This window comes from Felis catus, chromosome B2 (assembly GCF_018350175.1).
Source record: "Felis catus isolate Fca126 chromosome B2, F.catus_Fca126_mat1.0, whole genome shotgun sequence".
NCBI classification, from domain to species: domain Eukaryota; kingdom Metazoa; phylum Chordata; class Mammalia; order Carnivora; family Felidae; genus Felis; species Felis catus.
The window spans coordinates 68,296,404-68,318,435 of record NC_058372.1 but is presented as its reverse complement, the minus strand read 5'-3'; the positions used below and the strand labels follow the sequence as shown (position 1 = coordinate 68,318,435).

The window sequence follows — 22,032 nt, the reverse complement described above, 5'->3', positions numbered from 1 at the left end:
CCCTTCGAACTAATAGTTCCAACTTCTTGTGACCAGGCATTCATTTTCAACCAAAACTGCTTTCATTTTAATCAAAAACTGCAATGGGTCCCAAAATGTTAGGGCAAATTCATCTCTAGAAAAGTTTTCTATTCTAGCTTCTTTTTTTTTTTTTAATTTTTTTTCCCTTAATGTTTATTTATTTTTGAGCGAGAAAAAAAGAGACAGAGTACGAGCAGGGAAGGGGCACGGAGAGAGGGATACACGGGATCTGAAGTAGGCTCCAGGCTCCGAGCTGTCAACACAAAGCCTGAAGCAAGGCACTAACTCATGAACAGCGAGATCGTGGCCTGGGCCAAAACTAAGAGTTGGATGTTTAACTGACTGAGCCACCCAGGAGCTCCTCCAGCTTCTCTATCTTAAAAGTCACTTACATTTAGGTTTTCTTTTTAAATATTAGTAGGTCTTTAAACCTTCTTTAACAGAGAGCCACTACACAGGTATTCTATACATCTAAAATGTTCATGTAAGCACCAACTAGGGAACATGCTGGGTTGAAATATGAATTTTAATTCATATTTGTCTTACATGATATATATCCACTTTTGCAGTTTGATGTAATTTAATGACATGACACTCTTTGTGGGTGATAAGTGTAAGGCAGTAATGTTGTCCATGTCGTCCACTAAACTTCGGAGCTGTTCCAAGATATCTCTTCCATCTTGGACTCTCATCATATCTGCCTGCCTCTTCATTTCCTGCAGGATGAATCTAAGCTACTCTGCTGACTGTGGCATCTATACGCCATGATAAAAGCCCTGCCTTCCTTTCCAGCCTCATCTTCCCATCCTTCCCATCCCCCTCCTTTGCATTCTACAGAAATACAAACTGCTTACAAATCTTTTCTCACCTTTAGCCTTTCTCTGTGTTGTCTCATCTGTCTGGAATGTCCTTTCCCTGAGTTTCATTTTACAAAACTTCATCAAGGAAAGTTCTGTCTCAAACCATTCTGGATTCAGTCAGTGCCTCTCCTCTGAGCTAAAACACGGTGCCCACTGTTGCCACAACATTTATCACCCTGTCTTGAGATTGTTTCTTTACACATCTATGGCCTTTGTTGTCTCTGTTTCTCCCTCTTCACCTGCCACCCTCACTATCTTCAGGCTCTGAGTGTCCCCTTGAGGGCAGGAACTGTTTCTTTCATCTCTGAAGACTTAACCTCCTAATACAGAGCTTGGGATGCAGTTAACTACTCAGTGACCGTAGAAATGCAACTGAAAATAGAAGCATTCATAAGAAAACATAACCATGAACTTCCTTTGTGGAGAGCCTGGGTGCCCAAGCATCTCACTCAGCATGGCCAGGGAACCGACAGGCCCCTACTTGTCATACTTGGAGAATTCAGTGCTTACCTCCTCTCAACTGGAGAGAAGATAAATAGGCAAAAATATTAAACCTCCAACTTCCTCCTGCATCAGCGTTCAGTCAATAAAATGTAAAGAATCATTTCTACAAACTTCAAAGAGAAAGCATCAGCATGGGGTGTTTATGAACCAGAGAAGTACTTAGACACGGATTATTAGATAGAATGAATTAAAGAATAGTCTGTTAACTTTCTATTTGTTCTTGAAATATTCTCTTCAGAAAATCTTTAGTATAGTCGGAGTATCTTCAAAATCGGATAGTTGGCCAAGATTCCAATTCAGGCAGCCTGGCACCAGAACCCCTACTCTTAACCATTATGCAATACTTCCTATTTTTCCCAAATGAATATTTATGGGACAGGGATTTTTGTATCATCATCAAATTAGCATGCCCATTCTAGACTCTGAAAAACTTATTAGCCAAATAAGAGTATGTCTTGCTGGGTCTTCTTCCAGAGACCCATCACATCAGTCCTGCGGGTTCCTCTGCACGGTCACTGGCTTCTCTGAGATGGAGCCCCTCTGGTTAGAGCATCTGTTCCCTTTCCAGGCTTCTGAGCAGTCCAGACCACCCAGCAGCTTGCCAACAGATAACCAACCCACTCCACCACCGCCCATACTTGCATTAGCAGAGCCATTCAGGCCTAATCAGGAATTAATGGACAGTGCTTTGAAGTAATTTAATTTCCACAATAAACCTAATGAGCAATTTAATACAAATGTCAAAAGGAATGCTTAGCTGTTGTCTGAATGCTTTCTCCTGTGCAAACGCTCATGAGAACTCAATACGGCTGCCTTTTTATAGCCCCTTGAACATACATTCCAGCAGAATCAGGGAGGCCCCTGTGCATTTAGTATTATTAATAAGGTTAACTGGGCGCTTAATTAGCAATTTAATGGTTAGCACTCCGTAATTGGAGGGTCCCCAGAAGATTATTTGGCAGAATTAACTGAAGGCCTTTGTCATCTCCTCCCTAGATGCCTTCTGCACCCTCCTAAGCAGAGCTGAGTCTTAATCGATCACAGACAGGTTCACAAAGAGGGCATGAACAACAAAATTCCTCTCTGCTGGAGCCAGTGCTGTGGAGCACTCTTGGAGGGGAGGATGGCTCTCCTTGGAGATGTTCCCCACTGCCCATGCTGCAGCTGCGGGCATCTATGGGAGCAGTTCTGTTTTGATTGACTGTTTTCATCCATACAACAGCGCCTCTGGTATCCTGGACACGAAAGAAGGACAAGTCGGGGTCTGAATCTTCCACTCCAGAAACTGCTGCTCACACTTAAACATCTAGTCTAAGGTGTTGTTACTGGAATGGCATGACAACTGCCTTGGGGACCCAAAGCTATTTGCCACAGAAAGCCAGAGCAGACCTGAGGCATGTACACAGCTCTTTCCTACCTGTCTCGGTAACAAAGACCATCTCCTCAGACCTAAACTCCTAGTTCTCCTCTGTTAAGCCTGTGGTGGGGGTGGTCATGGAGGCATGGAAGCTTAGTACTCAGCATCCCTGCCCTTGACCCCTACAGGGACCCTCATCTTGTCCTTTCCCCTCACTGGGTCTTTCAAAAACAACTGACTGAAGTCTTGCTCTGCCCCCGTCAGGCTCCAAGTTATGTGGCTACTGAGGAAGTAAAAGAAAATTGGACTACCAAGGAGCTAGTAATCCAGTAGAAGAGGTAGAGACTAAGTTAATCAAAAATACAATATCATCAACTCTTTGCCCACTGTGTCAGGCATTTATTAGTTATTCCTTATAGGAGCCTTATAATATAGGTATTGTTATCCTTTTTGGACTAAGGAGATCGTATTCAGAGAGATGAAGCAATAAACTCAAGGTCTTACAGCTAGAAAGGAACAGAACCAATATTTAAACTCAGGCCTACACAGCTACCTCAGCACCCAAAACCTAGGCTACCTTCATCGCTGCAGTTACTATATACTGAGGGAATGAAAACTAATTTTAATATTGGTGTAAGAAAATATGATTTAGCTGGTAAATCAGTCTGCTGGAAAAAGAAATCTATGACACACTTCAAAGGCCAATGTAAGTGATTTGGGGATTATCTGTGCATCGCTGCCCTAGTCCTTGGCATAGATAATATAGAATCAGCAGTAATTTTAGATACAGTGACAATGCAGCAGCATGTTGATGAGTTTAGAGAATGAAGAGATCCACTCAAGTCCATTAAACAAAACTTGCTGAGTCCCTGCTATGTGGATAACGGCCTGCTAGGTACTGGGAGGGAGGGAGATGAAGATGAATCAGACACAGTCCCTGAGCCCAAGGAGCATAATCTCAGTGAAGGAGCCATTGTGCAGCTCATAGACTGTTTTATGGGATATACTGTAACAAGTTCTAGAGCAGTAGGGAGAAGAAATCATTGAGCCTGACTTTAGGGCTCTACAAATTCTCGATAGAGAATATGCTTGAGCTGGCTTTGAAATATGGCGGTATGGGCAGTCAAGGAGCAGAAGATAGAAGTTGCATCTTGGGCTAAAAGGGGGAAAAGTCATAGAGGTCTGGAGGAAGTACATGTTGTAACTTGAGGAGAGATAGGTGTTAGTTTAGTGTCCCGAGAGGACACAATATTGGCCAAGAGGGTAATGATGACAGGAAGGGCAAATGATAAAGTACTTGGGGAATGGAAGGTTAGAATGCGCAGGACCTTAAATGCCATTCTAAAGGAACTTATTCAATTGGCAGTGCAGCCCATCAAGGGATTTTTAGTGAGGAACAACAGATATGGAATGATTACCTTGGAAATAAAAATGTGGTCAAGGAGACATCTCTATTCCTCCTGCCCTAGCATATCCCCTCCCCCGCCAAAAAAAACATTTCTGCTGTCTTTCCTCACACACCCCTAGAAAACCATTTCAGCAATATAAAAAGGGAGATAGGGAAGGTATGCCTGCCATGAGGATAAGAATGTGATGGAAACAAAATGTATATGGGATTCAAACTACCAGGAGTTAATGAATGGATGTGATGGGCACAGAGAGAAGGTATTAGGGTTGCTGGGTCTTCTGGCATGGAAGACGATAGGTGTTTATGAACCTGACTGGGATAGAGAGCTCTGGAGGAAAGGTGGATTTGGAAGGAAGAGAATAACTCTGGTTTGGATGTATTTAGTAGTGGCAAAGTTGGGATATTCACATGTAGAACTCAAAGCTATGTTTCAGGTGATCAGTGAAGCTATGGCAGAAAATGAGATCCCCAAGGGGGGGCAGAGGGGAGTGGGCACAGGGAAGGGAAGGTGGTGCCAGGTTCCTGCTCACTTCCTCAGCCTCACTTTCACCCTGCTCTCCCTTCCAAGCTTCCCTACTAATACTATCCCTTTCTCTTGGTCTCTCTCGCCTCCCAGTCCATGCGGAAGTAAGCTGGACGGAGCAGCGCCTGTCTTGTGGCAATGTGTCCCCAGAGCCTAGCACAGTGCCTGCAGTCAAACTTACTAAATAAGTGGGAGGGTGAGATAAGGAGGCTAAGCATCTTTATATTTAAAGTAGAGAGTGCAGACGAGACTAAGATGGAGTAAAGAAGACTGAGAAAGTGGTCCTTGAGGTAGAAGAAGAACCAGAAAATAAGCAGGCACAGCATGGAAGAGAATGGAAAATGCCACTGGATTTGGAGAGAGCCAAGAGACAACAGCCTGGAGAAAATCCTCCCCACTGGGTGAATCCAGAGGCAGAAGCCAGACCGTAGTGGGTCAGGAATAACTGAATATAGCAATTATAAAATATTCCTATAATATACTTCATTAGCAAGGTCAAACTAATTAAGAAAATTTATTATAAAGTCCACATAAATCTACCAGTGAATCTAACCTATTAGAGTCTGCCTGTACCATTTTTTTAGATATAGAAGCCATTTTGACTTTAGTAACCTCTTTATCATATTTTCCAAATCATAATTCAACCCAGAAAATATTATAGTTATTCTTTGTGTATAAATAAAAATACTGTAGCCAAAAAAGTTTCTTCCAAGTGCCACCTTAAAGTTTTTTTCATATTTTATATAAAGTAACCATGAAAGCAGATCAGAACTACCCAATTGCAGCTTTTAAATAAATAGCAAAACACTTTCCTCTGGGTTTCAGAAATTACCAAGAACAAAGCGTTTGGCCTCAATCGTTGCTTCAATTTTCCATTTTCATTTATTCCCCCTAACTCATCAGAAGTGTTGAGACTTTTTCAGTTAGGTAACATCTGACCTGGTACAGCCAGAGCGTTTCATAAATTTCTTTCTTTCTGCAGATGCAAAAGGTATTTAAGAAATTTCCAGGATTCAAAGAAATCCATGTGCTAGGATTTAGGTAAGTAAGAGGATCGGACTCTTCTAAATTTTTAAATTACTTTTTCCCTATCCTCTTTTAAAAGCAGTGTCATGAGGAATATAAGGTTCTTCTCCCCCCAGTTGTTTAGCCCTGTCGAATCCTGAAAACTGAATACATTTTAGATAAAGGAATTGTCTAATTAGAACATGACTCTAGGTGATTTTTTAAGGGGGTAACACAAGAGCTGTGTTCCTTCCTTCCTCCCTCGGGAGCCAGAAATACTGCTCTCTGCAGAGAGCTCATCTGCTGTCCTTGGCAATGTCATTAACGAACCTCTTAGGAAAACACCTCAGTAGAGACAGGTCAAAATAAGTAGCAATTAGTTACCTTGGTGTCTGATTTCCTGGTTCCCTATCGAATGTTAAATATCATCATCGTTTAAACAAATCAGGCTGACCCTATGGAATCAGGTGAAACTAATAAAAAGAAGTATCTGTGAGGGGTAAGGGAGTTGAAGGAACAGGGTAGAAAGGGACAGAAGTGGAAGCAAGACTTCCCAGAATATACCTTTTTTTTAATGTTTTTTTTTTTATTTTTGAAAGATAGAGTGTGAGCGTGAGAGAGGCAGAGAGAGAGGGAGGCACAGAATCCGAAGCAGGCTCCAGGCTCTGAGCTGTCAGCACAGAGCCCAACGAGAGGATCAAGCTCATGAGCGTGAGATCATGACCTGAGCTGAAGTCGGACGCTTAACCAACTGAGCCACCCAGGTGCCCCCCCCACCAGAATATACTTTTATTATCATTTTGACATCTAAACTGTAGTAATGCATTACCACACAAAAATTTCTAAATTACAATTTTCTTTTGTTTTTTTTTTTATTTTTAAAACAAAATTTTTAATGTTTATTTATTTTTGAGTGGGGAGGGGGAGAGAGAGGGAAACACAGAATCTGAAGCAGTTTCCAGGCCCTGAGCTGTCAGCACAGAGCCTGATGCAGGGCTCGAACCCACAAACCACGAGATCATGACCTGATCCAAAGTCAGACATTCAATTGGCTGAGCCACCCAGGTGCCCCACTAAATTACAATTTTATTTTTAAAATTTTTTTTTATTTTTTTCTAAATTACAATTTTAAACAAAGTAAATGAAATTGAAAAATAGTGCCATGCAGGGTTCAGTTATGTTCCCACAGCTTTCCCACAAGCATGCCTATATCCATTAGCATCTCAACACTCTAATCGAGGTGGGTTCGTGATTTTTGACAAGAAGTTTAGCATCCTTTTTCCTTTTTTTAAATGTTTATTTATTTTTGAGAGAGAGAGAGAGAGCATGCAAACAGGGAGGGGCAGAGAGAGAGAGGGACAGAGAGAATCCCAACGAGGCTCCGTACTGCCAGCACAGAGTCCCACATCATGCTCTATTCCATGAACCACAAGATCATGACCTGAGCCAAAATCAAGAGTCAGAAGCTTAATCCACTGAGCTACTCAGGTGACCCGCATCTTCTGTCTAAGTTCTCATTCAAAACATCTACCGATGGGGCCATAACAGGACATATTTTTTAATGGCCGCAGGGTATATGTGAGCCCTGGCATGACAGAATGAGATTCCCCACACCAAGGGGGATTTGTAAAGTGGGTAGAGAAGGCTTCCCCCAAAGTACTTCCTGGCCCCTTCACCATCTGTTGTGTTAAAGCTATAAGTTGCCCAGAGCAAGTCTACAGACCCACAAAGAATAGCTTCCAGGCAAGCTCTACAGGTGTATTTCTCTCAAAGATATCAGGCCCCTCTGATTTGTGTGACTCCAGAGAAAGAAAATATTGAAAAGTGAAAGTTATAAAAGATGAAACCCTTAATATGTACCAAAGCAGACTCATTTTTCCTTATTTCAAGATGCTGCTCCACAATATTCCATGTGAAATCAGATGGATTAGAGGGAAATAAAAGGTGATAGTGGAATATTCTGCATAGATGGCAAAGTCTTCTGGACAAACCACTGCAGCTAAAAAGCAGATGTTGCATTTAAAGCTGAGGGAAATGATAGGAACAGTCCTTTCAAGTGGACATTATGCCCTCCTTTCAAATAAATGAAAACCTAATAATGAAAAAAAATCTATTTTAGAAGAAAATGAAAGTATTAAGGATGATGAAATTTTGCAAGATAAAGATTTTAAAGATATATCTACTGAAGCTGCATCTTTCCCATGTGTTTATCTCTGTAAGAATTTATTCTTATTTCTGCCAAAGATGTTTATAAAATAAATTTGTTCATATATTCCCAATGCTCTCCATTATGGAATGAATATTTAGTCTCCCAGAAAACAGTTGGACCCTGAATAGTATAAAAGATATGCTTATAAGTATGGCAAGCTTTTAATCATAACTAACAATGCTCAGAATATTGTAAAGTAAACTTAGAATGAAGGAAATTGCTTCCTCATGGAGCCAGATCCCCTAAAACACTATGAGTCTCCTGGTACTGTCTTTATTTAGTTCGTTTGTACAAAACCTGATCTATAATTTCATAAGTACATTTTTTATCAGTGACCTCATTTAATTCTCCCAGACACAACTGGGAAGTTATGAGGATGTCTATGATTAACACAATTCTAAGGATGCACAGAAAAAGATCAACTTTAAATATTGCTTTATCTTGGGGCACCTGGGTGGCTCAGTCGGTTGAGCAACCGACTTCGGTTCAGGTCATGATCTCACGGTTGGTGGTTTCCAGCCCCAACTTAGAGCCTGAAGCCTACTTTGGATTCTGTGTCTCCCTCTCTCTCTGCCCCTACCCTGCTCGTGCTGTGTCTCTCTCTCTCTGTCTTTCAAAAATAATAAATAAAAATGTTAAAAAATTTTAAATATTGCTTTATCTTTTAAAGCAATATGGAAAACTATTAACAACCATTTAATCTAGTCAGAGGGTAAAATCTTTCAAAGGCTAGTTCACAGTTGTCCACAGAAATTTATTTGTATTAGCAACAGTAGGAAATAACCCAAATATCCATGAACAGAGCAATAGATACACAAATTGTGGAATATTATTACCACAGACTACTACTCAAAAGAGGAAGCAACTATTAGAATATACAACAATATGGTTTCATCTCAGAATAAGTATGTTGAGTGAAAGAATACAGAGAAAAATAAATATATTATGATTCCATTTCTGTGTGACTCTAGAACATGCAAACTAATCTATAATGACAAAACAGATCAGTAGTTGCATGGGGAGGGTGAGGCAGAAAAGATGGAGGGAAGGATTTCAGAGGGGCATGAGTAAACCTTTGGGAGGAATTAATTTGATTGTGGTAATGGTTTCACAGGCGTATAATATCAAACTTACCAAATTGTACACCATCAACATGTGCACTTTGTTTTGTGACAATTACATTTCAATGCAATTTTTTTTTGAAAAAAAAAATGAGCAGAACTAGGTGCTTGGCCCAGGGAGCCCTACTTCTCCAAACTACAAGCCACTGCTGAAAGGAAGCAAGAGGCAGGCCCCACAGAGCAGCCCTAGTTAGAGAGTCATGGATCCTCCTCTGCTTGCACAGAAGGAAAATCATAGCAAAGTCTCTTTCAGTCATTTTACCAAGGGACAAAAGTTCAATGAATTCATACCCCAGGCAGAAAGAGCAGTAACACAAATCCCTTCATATGTAGAGAATGTCTTTGTCAACAAATTTCACCTGAAAGGTAAAATGAGAAAACTGAATATAGCTTCTAAACTAAATTCATATATACGTCCAGAGGAGTCCTAAATATATTTGTCAGTTTGATGACCAAAGTTTGATGAGTAGGCAGTGGTATGGCCAGTGAGCCCAGACTTGAAATCAAGCAGGATAGGGTTTGAATCTCAGCTCTGCCACCTTCCAACTTTCCCTTTCTGTGTGTGTTCCTTGTTCTGTAAAATGGGGATTGTGTTGTTGAAAAAGATTAAATGAGGATGCATATACACTGCCTGGTACAGACCACCCACTCAGTAAACAGGTGTTTATTTTTCTTGCAACCTGTTCCATGATGAATTGTACCACTCCCTCAAGGCTTACTGATTAAAACAATTTGAAAAACAATCAGTCAACAAAACACCAGTTCCAGTGTCCAGTCTCAGATAAATTACCTTCAGGATTAAATAAATCATTTAATGTTATTCACAGGGTGAGAAATCCATTTATAAAATACTTTCCAAAAAAACTTCCTGGCACCAGCACTACCCAAAATGTAAGACGCATTGGATATATTTGCAGCCTCTTTGGGAAGAATATGAAGAAATCGAAGAGTTTACAAAGACCAAAAGTACGTACAGCCTATGAACTAAGGCTGAAATCCTAATCAGAAACATCATATAATGGTGTTTACTTCCTGAGATTTATGTGGCTCTCACAATTCCATCCAAATTCTGATGGCAGTTTAATGTATTTCCTTCAACACATTCCTGGGCAAACATGGAACACAATAGAAAGAAATCTCTCTCCCTCTCTCTCTCTCCCCTCCCCCGATATATGAAATGATTCATTGAATATCTTAATAAATTTCATAAAAATTCTTTCTCCCTTGCATGTTCCCATTGCTCCTGGTGAAATGAAGACCAAAGAAAGGAAAAGATGGGTAATTTGGACTTTTCTAATATTTTGAAATATATAGTGCCTTTTCTCCCACAGATTTACATACTGATCTTTTATAAGTAATTTTTACATACAAAGTCTGGGATAAGCCCATGGCTTTTTATTGGTGTCTTATTTAAATGAGACTAATTGCTGTAAACAATAATAGAAAAAAGTTCTACAGAGGTATATCTAATGAAATATGTATATATTCAGAATTTTGTGATGCTTGAGTTATGTGTCTGCTTTTAGACATGTGTATTGTTTCTTAATTTCTTCTCTACTTTAAACAGATTCATTTCTGTATTTAATTTTATCTCCATGTGCTGTATTGTTTTTCTTGAAGACTGACACTTATTTGTATGAGCTTGAGATCCCACAAAATCTGGATCTATTGCTGGATTTATGTCTTTGCTGATGTTAAAGTTTAACCATGTTTAAAAAAATAATTAATTAATTAATTAAGCAATTATTTCATACTAAAAAAACTCTTAAGTGAAAATTACTGTATGAGATAAGTACGTGAACAATGACTTGATCAGTGAAAGTGTATCCTGTAAAATTCAAAATCTAATTAGAAAAACATAAAAATGCCTTTCTCTGAGGCAAGCGTGTTTTAACAGTTTCTTAAATGTCATTTGTGATGGGAAATTGTCTGTCTGAATGCACACTTGTATAAACAGCCAACCTAAGTCTGGAATAAAGGAGAGACACTAATTTGCTCCTTGGTTCCAAGGTCAGTTTGAACTGGGACAGAGCCCACAATACCGTGGAGAGCTCAGTAATAAGAATCCAGCTTTGGCTCCTATAATTGACTAGTGAAATAATGAACTGTAGATTCTGACGGATTGTGTGGCCCAAAGAATTGCCAAGAGTAAACATTATCGGTTCCTGTGGCCTTTGAAACACTCTTGCATCCCTTTGTGTGGATTTGTGGCATAAACTGAAAGGTAAAACCTGATCATGGAGGACAAAGCTACAGAGAATCCCATTTCATTTTTATATGCAAAAAGGCATTAAATCAATAAATATGATAATAAATATAGTTAATCGTATAGTACTTCCCTTTCTCTTTTTTCACACCTTTCTTCCAAGATGTTATCTTAAAAGCAGCTTGAGGAAAAAGATTATGTTATTTTAGAATTTTGTTTTTTAATTAAAAAATACTTCTTGAAAGAAGCAGAAGAGAAATAACCTGAAAATTGAAGCTTTGACTTGGTACAATGTGTACATACTATTGTCCCATTTCTATGTCCTGTATTGCTATTTCATAGACCTTCCTGAAGAAGGTTATAGAAAAAAGGACAATTCATCCTTCCTGCTGATTGGCACTGCATGACTTTACTTGTAACACCACCAAAACTACTGGTCAGTAATAACAACTCTTGACAATTAACACTTTTTCAGAAGGAATAAAAATCCATGATCACTTGATGCAGTTAGTAGCCCCTCTTCAGCCTGGTGTTCTAAGGACTAAAATATAGGTCAATTCTTCTTCCACATTTCAAATTTCTAATAAACATTTAAACTAGCTTTGAAGTGAGATATTATTTAAGAGCCCATCAGCAAAGATGATGAAGCTGTCTTGAATCTTTGTAGAAACACAGTGACTGTCTTTATAAGGCATGTAACAACGGGTTTGGGTGGAATGTGTCCTCTGCTGTCTACAGTTCAAGCTCCACAGAGATGCGACTTTTGGCCATCTTTAAGAGAGACATTGCAGATGCAAAAAGCCCTGCGAGTAACCTCCTGTCTTTTGATTCCAACAAAATTGAGAGTGAAGGAGTCCCTCATGGAATGATGGAGGAAGACAAGCAACCAGAAATCTATCTCACAGCTTCAGACCTCAAAAAGCTAATCAGCAGAGCACTAGAGGAAGACAAATCCTTGGATGTGGAAACAATTCAGTTCATTGATGGTCAGTTGGTGATTTCATAGTTCTGGATTTATCCTCATTTAGACAGAGACACTAGGAGGTGTAGAATGTCTCAGGGTCACTGTCATTTTAACTTGGGCCTTATAGAGTCAATCATTTGTGTTACAGGCACATCACATATGGTATCATTTCTCTTTCCTCACTCCAACCTGTGTCTCATTGGATGAGCCTTTGGTGCTACTTCACATCAAGAATAGGTCCAGGAGAAGCCCAGAGTTTCAGTTCAGTAGTTCAGCTACAGTCATCCAATGGAGTCCAGATGGAAAGAAGCACCCACGGACAGTTCTGTTCCATTGGCACAACCCAGATTCCCTCACCCAGTAAATTGGTTGAGTCCCAGAAGGAAATGGATGGCACATTATTAGAATAGAATAGGATGACATGAGGAGAGTTTGATAAAGGGACTATTTATAAAGTCTTTCCTAATACACAAAGGAATAGGACATCTCCCTGGAGCCAAAAGTAGCAAGGCCCCATTACTACCTCTAGACGGTAAGGGTTTGCCTCATAGTCTAAGCCATCCCAAAGCCAGAGAGCAAAAAACCATTGATATAGTCCATATAAGTCAACATCCCAGGGCAGAGAGTATCAGGGAGAGAAGAGAAGAGTGGATCTAAGAAAGTCAACAAGATCATCAGGCACACTCAGGATTCTCAGAGGGTAGCTGAAGGAACCCAGGAGCCTAGAACTCTTCACTAAGCCCAGCACTCTTGGCATAATAGATGGACACTAGAAATGCCATTTTAGTATGACATGGCATGAAACTGGCATTCTCTGCCAGTTCTATTTCTCTGGTTTAGGCAGTCAAACTCAACACTGGAAAACATCAAAAGGTCTCTTGGCACAACATGCAGGGCAAGGGAATCTCCTAGGCAAGAAAAGGTGAGCTTCAGACTCATCTCAGAGACCATTTGGTACTCTGGTTTATCTCTGTTCAAACTTCTGAGATGTTCTGAGAATCGGGCTTCAAGGTAGAAGTAGAATCTGCAAATGGCCCTTGGCTCCAGCATTTATTCTAGCTATTTCTTTGTTAGCTTAGTTGTATCTTCATCCTCACTGGCCTAGCCGATCAACCTGCCTGCCTGATCCAAATCTATACAGTAAAGCTAAACATCCTAAAAGCCTACTTTAATAACTGTTCTTATCACATATACATGTAAGATGTACCCCCGCATTTGTCTTTCAATTTATTACTCATATCAGTGACTATTAGTGTATGTGATGCTGATTTCTAAATGATTTGCTACACCTCTCCTTAAAAACTGATTATTGCCACACTTTTCAACTCTGACTGTTTTAATGCCCCAACCACAAAAGAAAAAAAGAAAAAGAAAGAAATACTCAAACCTTGTGATTTTTCACCTGCAGAATTGTTGGGGTCATTGCCAGGCTCCGATCCCGACTTCCAGTCAGTGCTGCCCACACTCCTTGCCAATATCACAAAGGTAAGTGAGCTTATTGTTCTTTCGTTCTTCAAATAGGAACGAAGCTTTCCATAAGAAAAAAAAATCCACTTAAGGACTGAACAGAACAAAATCTTCTTTGCAATGCTAATTATATTTTTTTTCTGTTTTTTACAGGCAGTACTTGGTTGCCATTTATATTTTCTGTGTTAATAGGATACAACTTACTTTTCAAATACCCTAAAATTCAAAATTCTCTTCACTATAGTTAGATCTTTGTTTCAATTAGTGTCAGGACTTGCTGTTTTGATAAAACAAACACATGTTCATGAACTGAAAAGAATACTGAAAGCAGAATATATAATTTAATTTTGACTTTGAGAAATAAATATAAGCATAGGTTTACTTTATAAGTTTGTTCTTAAATCTTAAGGTCTTACCTTTATTTATCTGTGAGGATTTTATAAGTATAATGTCTTCAAAAGTAAAAATAATAAATTCTGCAATAATTTTTATATTTCATTTGATAAGTGAAAGTGCTAACTAGGCTCTATTCCCTCTTTAAATGAAGGAATTCATAAATTGAAGCATGATTGGCAATTCATCGTATTTCAGTTTTTAGTTAACCCTACCTAGGCAGATTCAGTTAGTCAAGAAGGCAGTTGATCATATTTTACCACTGTACCAATGCATGTTTTCCTTTCAGGACAAATTTCTGTATTATATCCTATATCAAAATCCATCATAGATTCCAATCAACTATAACATGATTTGCTTATATTTAAATGAAGGAAAAAAATAGAGTGTAACCCTTCCCACATACAGGGAAATGTCACTTCTTAACAGCTGTCTTTCTAAATTCATTCTTTAGGACGCTACTTTGAGTCCAGAACTTCCTTTTGATCAATCCAGGCTTGAGACAGTGGACAAAACAGGACACAGTACTCCTGGTGAGTTTTTTTTTTTTTTACCACAAAGTCTATGTTAGCTGACGACCTCCTCTTTGAGGAAACCATCTATGACACTCCCTCCAAGACCAGTGACAAAGTCATCCTTGACCCTGGACAAGGTTTCCTCACACCAGCATTTCCAGCAGAAAAGCAGTCCATTTAACCTCTTCTGCCAGTGTCCTTCCCTTAGCTCTAGGCCCTGGGCCCGCACAGAGCACTGACACCCCTTCCCTGATGAATCTGGTGAAAGAAACTGAAATCAAAGCTGTACCAAATGCTACCCGCACAGAATAGCCATCTCTATGAGGCTTCAAAACTAAAAGTCCATCAGGACAAGGTAGATCCTAAGACGAAAGTCCACAACAAGGGACTATGGCAACAGAGGATTGGGCTTTTACAATCGATATATGTCCTCTGTTCACCACTTACAGCCTGACCATTCATACCATCTGTTCTTCTGTGTGGTTTCTTTCATGCCAATTAGCTCATGTGTAATTGATAAGTAAGAATGTCAGTAAACATGGAAATCCTCTTGGTTCACTTTTGAACTTCTAAAAATGTTTATTTTTGAGACAATAGAATTAAGCTTTATCACAGTTGAAGAGAAATTTTTAGCAATTTATGAAGACCTTAAGAAAAAAAATGAAAATTCTGTAACAGAGTCTTATTTAGTGCAAGAAGGAGTTGATTTAGTGCCTTTAAGAACTCCTATGCTTTCCGCTTTATACAGCTGTATGTTGAAACTGTAGGTAAAAACGTCTTTAAGGAAACATGAACCCCAGGTTATAAGGCTGATGAGGAGGCACTATGGTTCTAAGTGCAAATGACAGTAAAGATTTGTTATGGTTTATATTTTTAAATTTTTTCTATTCTTTAAAACATTTTTTTATTCAACTATAATTAACACACAGTGTTATGTTAGTTTCAGGTGTACAGTATAATGATTCCACAATTCTATACATTTCTCAGTGCTCAATAATATATGCATACTCTTAATCTGAGTTATCTATTTCACCGACCCCCCAGGCACCTACCATCTGGCAACCTACAATTTTTTCTCTGCGCTTAAGAGTGTGGTTTTTTTGTTAGTCTCCTTTTTCCTTTGTTCATTTGTTTCTTATATTCCACATACAAACTAAATCATATGGTATTTGTCTTACTCTTATTTATTTAACTTAGCATTATACCCTCTAGATCCATCTATGTTATTGCAAATGGCAAGATTTCATTCTTTTTTATGACTAAGTAATATTCCATTATATATATATGTATATACATATATATATATATATAATGTGTGTGTGTGTGTGTGTGTGTGTGTATCACATCTTCTTTATACATTCATCTATCCAGGGACACTTGGGTTGTTTCCATATCTTGGCTATTATAAATAATGCTGCAATAAACATGGGGGCACATATATCTTTTCAAATTAGTGTTTTCATTTTCTTTGGGTAAATACCCAATAGTGTAATTACTGGATCATATGGTAATTTTATCTTTAATTTTTTGAAGAAACTTTGTACTGTTTTCCACATGGCTGAATAAGTTTGCATTCCCACCAAAAGAGCATGAGGGTTCCTTTTTCTCCACCTCCTTGCCAACACTTGTTAATGCTCGTGTTTTTTATTTTAGCCATCCTGAATGGTAGTCAAGTGATACTTCATGGTGCTTTTAATTTGCATTTCCCTGATGAGTAGTGATATTGAGCAACTTTTCATGTGTCTATTAGCCATATGTATGTTTTCTTTGCAAAAATGTCTATTCAAGTCCTCTGCCCATTTTTTAATTGGATTATTTGGGTTTTTTTGTGTTGAGTTGTATAAGTCTTATATATGTTAGATATTAACCCCCTATCAGATATATCATTTGCAAATATCTTCTCCATTTGGAAGGCTGCCTTTTTGTTTGGTTGATGGTTTCCTTCATTGTGCAAAAGCTTTTATTTTGGTATAGTCCCAATAGTTTCATTTTGCTTTTATTTCCCTTGCCAGAAGAAATTTATCTGGAAGAATGTGTCTATAGCAGATGTCAAATTACTGTGCTATGGCTGATGTTTTTTAAATACGATTGTTACTGTTTTAGTTAGGACTCTCTTTTCAAAATTCTACAGGTTTTGAGTGATCCACCTCAATCCTATTTTCTTCATAAACTCTATGTGCAATTAGTATGCAATTTTGTGAAATACAAGGGTTTTCACAAATACATATATGGCATGGAAGAAGAACCACCCATACAGGTTATGTTTGGCTTACATGATTACCAGTGAATAAATGTTAACTGCATGATCCAATTACTTATTGCTGCATTATAAACCATCCCCAAAGTTTGTGGCTTAAAACAGCAATAATTTATTTTGCCCATAAATCTGAAATGTGGGCAGGGATCAGTGAGAACAGCTTTTCCTTGCTCCATGTTGTGTCAACTAGAGTATCTCAAGCTAATGGGTATTGAACATCTTTGTCCAAGTTGGTTCACTCACATAGCTGGCAAATCAGTAGTCAACCATGGCTGTTGGCTGGTTGGTGGGGGGTGGAGTGGGGCTCATTTCTTTTCTATGTAGGACTCTTCAACAGGGTTGCTTGGACATCCTTAAAGCTTGGCAGCATGGGTTCAAAGAGTTAATATGGCAAGAGGCAGAAGGTAGAAGCCTTCACTCTCTTCACTACTCAGAATCAGTGTCACTGCCTCCCATTGTAATGGCTAGACAGACATAGAGCTTATCTCAATTCAGGGGGAAGGAACATAGACCTTATCTCTTGATGGGAGAAATTTCAAAAACCTTAAGGCCATTTATAATCAACTACAATCCACATCAACCACTATTATGACTTTCAAATTATTTAACAGTTGATTGTATAAGACAAAACAAACCTTTTTGTTTGTGATAGTAAATGCTCACTGGATTCCTTTCTTTCATTATGATATCATAAAACCTTATTAAAGATCAGCATTTCAGGTAGATTAATAAAAATGACACTATATGATGAGTATGTTATTGTACTTTCAAAATTGCTTTACTGTTTTCATTATATTTATATATTCCTTCCACTCACGATTATCCTTTAGAACACTAAAGCAGGAAGGAATCTTAGACATAATCTAGTTCAGCCACTGTGCTTCATGGATAAGAAAATCAAAACTAGAAATGTGAGGTGCTTTGCTCAAGGTCATGCTGTAGCTGGTTGCATAGCCAAGACTATCTGTCAGGTTTCCTGCACCTACTAAATTATGTTTAGCTTAAGTAACCCTCATTAAAAAAAAAGATTCCCTCAAATTTGCTTTGCCTTCCGATCACAGCTTCTTTTCTGTCTCTGTCACTATGCTGTCAGTTGTTTTTTAGTTTCACCAGTTTCACCTCTAACCGCACACTACAAGGACACAATTTCCACAAAAATCACTGGTGGCTTCCTAATTAATCAATTTAGCAGCCTCATTTCCATCTTTATTTTACATGATATTTCTGGCAAGGGCTTCTGTTGACCACTCCCTTCTTGAAACTCCTTCTTCATTTGGCTTCCACAAAATGATTTCTTGGTTCTTCTCATATTTCCTGATTCCTCCTCCTCAACTTCCTGCACTGGGGCTTATTATTAGATTTTTTTACACGTGGGGGAAGGGCAGAGAGAGATTGGGAGAGACAGAATCCCAAGCAGACTCTGTGCTGTCAGCACAGAGCCAGACACGAGGCTCGATCTCATGAACCCCCGAGATCATGACCTGAGCCAAAATCAAGAGCCAGATGCTTAACCAACTGAGCCACCCAGGCAAAAAAAAAAAAAAAAAAAAAAAAAAAAAAATTCAAAAAACTCTTTTGGAGTAATAAAACAATTTTGGAACTAGATAGAGGTGGTGTTTTGTACAGCATTGTGAATTTATGAATTCATGATTACTGAATTGTTCACTTTAAAATTTTGTTATTTTCTTTCTTTCTTTTTCTTAACATTCATTTTTTTTAATCTTTATTTTTGAGAGAGAGAGAGAGAGACAGAGTGTGAGTGGGGGAGGGGCACAGAGAGAGGGAGACACAGAATCCGAAGTAGGCTCCAGGCTCTGAGCTGTCAGCACAGAGCCCGACACAGAGCTCAGACTCACAAACCATGAGATCATGACCGAGCTGAAGTCAGATGCCCAACTGACTGTGCCACCCAGGCACCCCTAACATTCATTTTTGAGAGACAGAGAGACAGAGTATGAGGGGGGGAGGGGCAGAGAGAAGGAGACAGAATCAGAAGCAGGATCCAGGCTCTGAGCTGTCAGCACAGAGCCCAAAGCAGGACTTTGAAGTCACAGATGGTGAGATCATGACCTGAGCTGAAGTTGGACCCTGAACCGACTGAGCCACCTAGGTGCCCCCAAAATTTTATGTTTTTTTAACCTCAATAATTAAAAAAAAAAAAACCAGATGATTCTATAGGGAAAATTGCATACAAAATAAACAGTATAAAGTTCTTTAAGTTTGCTTTGGGTACCTCATGAATTTGCCTCTGAGTTTCTTAGCACTTCCTTCACTGGAGATGCATAATGAATTCCAAAGCCCAGTTCATTATAGCAGTTCTATGAGGGGCGAGGTGCTGATTGTCTGCCTTAATTCAAGGATTGATTTTAGAGTATCTAGAGGAACAAATGTGCTGCATAACTTTTAGTCAATGTTCCATAAATAAAAATTATATTTCATAACTCAGCTTTTGATTAGTATTGACCAAGAAGCACTGTATTTGCTGACATGGGCTTAAAGTGCAAATATTCTTGTTGCCAATTAAAGGCAGACCCATATGCTTTCATAATCAGCTCAGCTGGGAAGAGAAATGCCATGTCTTAGTGAAAAATGAAGATTCTAACTAAGAAGTATCCTGATAAAAAGGCATTTCACTCCCATGGAAATGGGGAGGGGAGGGATGAGCACTCTAGACAAGACCAAAGCTTCCCTCCCTCATAAGACAGTTCTGAGTCTCTCCCATGCATAGTAAAATGACAACTAGGACTCCAAAGTTCTGCACCATGGTATTACTGAGATAATTTTAGCCTGGAAAATTTTTAAGGTTAGTGTCACCAAACGCCCACCAAGCCATTAAAATCTCAATAAAACACTCATAGAAATCTCTCAGTTTAAGTAGTTTGGTTTAGTAGTTAATCCCTTGAGATAAAGTACTTGCAAAATATGCCTCTAGAACACTAAATGAATTGTTATCTTGTATAAATTTCTGAGATCTCTCATTATTAACATTTTTTAGGGTAGTTGATCCTAAGCCATTTTTTCTTACAGAGCCAATTAATTGTTAAGATCACTCCTATTTCATAAAAATGAGAGTATAAAGTATCAGAGAAGCCCCGCATCTTATCTTCATCATAACATGCATTCACCCAAAAATTTTATTAGGACACCTGGGTGGCTCAGTCAGTTAAGTGTCCGACTTTGTCTCAGGTTCTGATCTCACAGTTCATGGGTTCAAGCCCTGCATCCGGCTCTGTGCTGACAGCTTGGAGCTTGGAGCCTGCTTCAGATTCTGTGTCTCCCTCTCTCTCTCTCTCTCTCTGCCCCTCCCACACTGTGCTCTCTCTTTCTCAAAAATTAAACATTTAAAACAAAGTTTATCAACTTTTTTTAAGTTTACTTATTTTTCGAGAGAGAGAGAGAGTGCCAGCAGGGGAGGGACAGAGAGAGACAGAGAGAGAGAGAGACAGAGAGAGAGAGAGAATCCCAAGCAGGCTCTGCAATGTCAGTGCAGAGTGCAGTGCAGGGCTCAAACCCACAAAACCGTGAGATCATGACCTGAGCTGAAACCAGGAGTCAGATGCTTAACCAACTGAGCCACCCAGACACCCCAGTTTTATCAACTGTTTTGTGGTTTGGTGTGGTTTTATTTGTTTTAGATGTGTGTAGGCAGCAATACATTTTTCTTTTCACTCATTAGAATCATCATGTGGTCTATCTCCTCAGTGCTCTGTCTTCCAAGTTACACTATTTTCATTTGCTGGACATTCCATTTAAGTTGTAAGCCAGATCTCTTAATAAATTGCGATATTTTAAATGGTGAAGAAGCAGACTTCAGGCAGAGCTATTCTGCTACTGGACGTTGTTTTGTCTTTTATTCCACTGTATTAGTCTGGGTTCTCCAGAGAAATAGAATCAATAGGTTTATATCAATATCTATATCTGATTAATATCAGGAATTGGCTCATGTGGTTATGGAGGCTAAGAAGTCCCAAGGTATACACTCCAGCAAGGCGGAGACCCAGGAGAGCCAATAGCATGAGCTCCAGTCTGAGTTGAAGTCCAAAGGCAGGAAAACCAGGGCCTCAGCTCAGTCCAGCAAAGAGAGAGAATTCTCTCTCACTTAGCCTTTTGTCCGTAGTCAGACCTCCAACTGATTAGAAGAGGCCCATATTAGGGAAGGTAATCTCCTCTACTCCATCTACATATTCAAATGTTAACTGCATCCAGCAATGCCCTCACAAACATACCCAGAATAATGTTTAACCAAATATCTGGGCACCCAGTGGCCCAGTCAAGTTGATACATAAAATTGGCTGTCACATCCCATCTAGGTAATACATGAAAATAACCACACATTTCTAAATTTTCTTAATCTCACACAGCATTTGACTCCTTTGACAGGAGTCAGTGGGATGAGCTAAACTGAATGAACTCAACAGAGAACACAGCTGCTAATGTTCCACGAGGTTAAGGATTCAGTCTGTCTCTACTTTTTGCAATATCATCAGTGTCCAGCCAGATGCTTGGCACATACTAGGCAAGCGATTAATACATGTTGAGTGACTGAAGGAATAAATGAATGAATTTGTGTATCATAATACCTTCAGGGAAGTCAGAGTTGATAGGAATAATTTGATTATTTCCCTTTTTGCCCTACCTACTAAGAAGTTCTGAGAGAGCCAATTCAGTGATCCAGAAACAGTCTGCTGTCTATTCTGTTCACACTACCCACCACTGCCAAAATACGTCCTCCATATTTATGCTTTTGTGACTTTGCACAAATTCTCTTCTCTCATGCCTATAATTCCCTTCCATTCTTTAAGCCTGATATCTCCTACTCATGCTTTAAGTTCCAGCTAACATGCCACCTCCTCTGTGAAGCTTTCCCAACTGCTCTCTGAAAAGACTCATAATTACCATCTGTTCCCTGACTCCATAACGAAAAAGTATATATAGTGCCATCAAACATTTACCACTCAGTATTGAAATTATATATATGCATGTCTGGTATCCCCCCAAGACTGAATTCCTGAAATGAAACAACATGTTCAAAAAAAATATCCTGGGGCATCTGGGGGGCTCAGTTGGTTGAGCTACTGACTCTTGATTTGACTCAGGTCATGATCTCATGGTTCCTGAGTTCAAGCCTTGTATCAGGCTCCACACTGACAGTGTGGAGCCTGCTTGGGATTCTCTCTCATTCCCTCTCTCTCTGCTCCTCCCCTGCTTGTTCTCTCTCTCTC

At 39.1% G+C, this 22,032-nt stretch overlaps 1 protein-coding gene across 3 annotated transcripts in view; it reads left to right on the top strand.

Moving 5' to 3' along the window:
* The window catches only part of IMPG1 (interphotoreceptor matrix proteoglycan 1), a 134,247-nt gene that overhangs the window by 46,427 nt on the left and 65,788 nt on the right, over positions 1–22,032 (top strand). For all 3 annotated transcript variants that reach the window (XM_019830878.2, XM_019830877.2, XM_019830876.3), the window contains 5 exons: positions 5,656–5,714; positions 10,266–10,286; positions 11,953–12,200; positions 13,587–13,663; positions 14,493–14,571. In XM_019830878.2, coding sequence (XP_019686437.2) covers positions 5,656–5,714; positions 10,266–10,286; positions 11,953–12,200; positions 13,587–13,663; positions 14,493–14,571 — 484 coding nt within the window. The remainder of the gene's footprint in view (positions 1–5,655; positions 5,715–10,265; positions 10,287–11,952; positions 12,201–13,586; positions 13,664–14,492; positions 14,572–22,032) is intronic.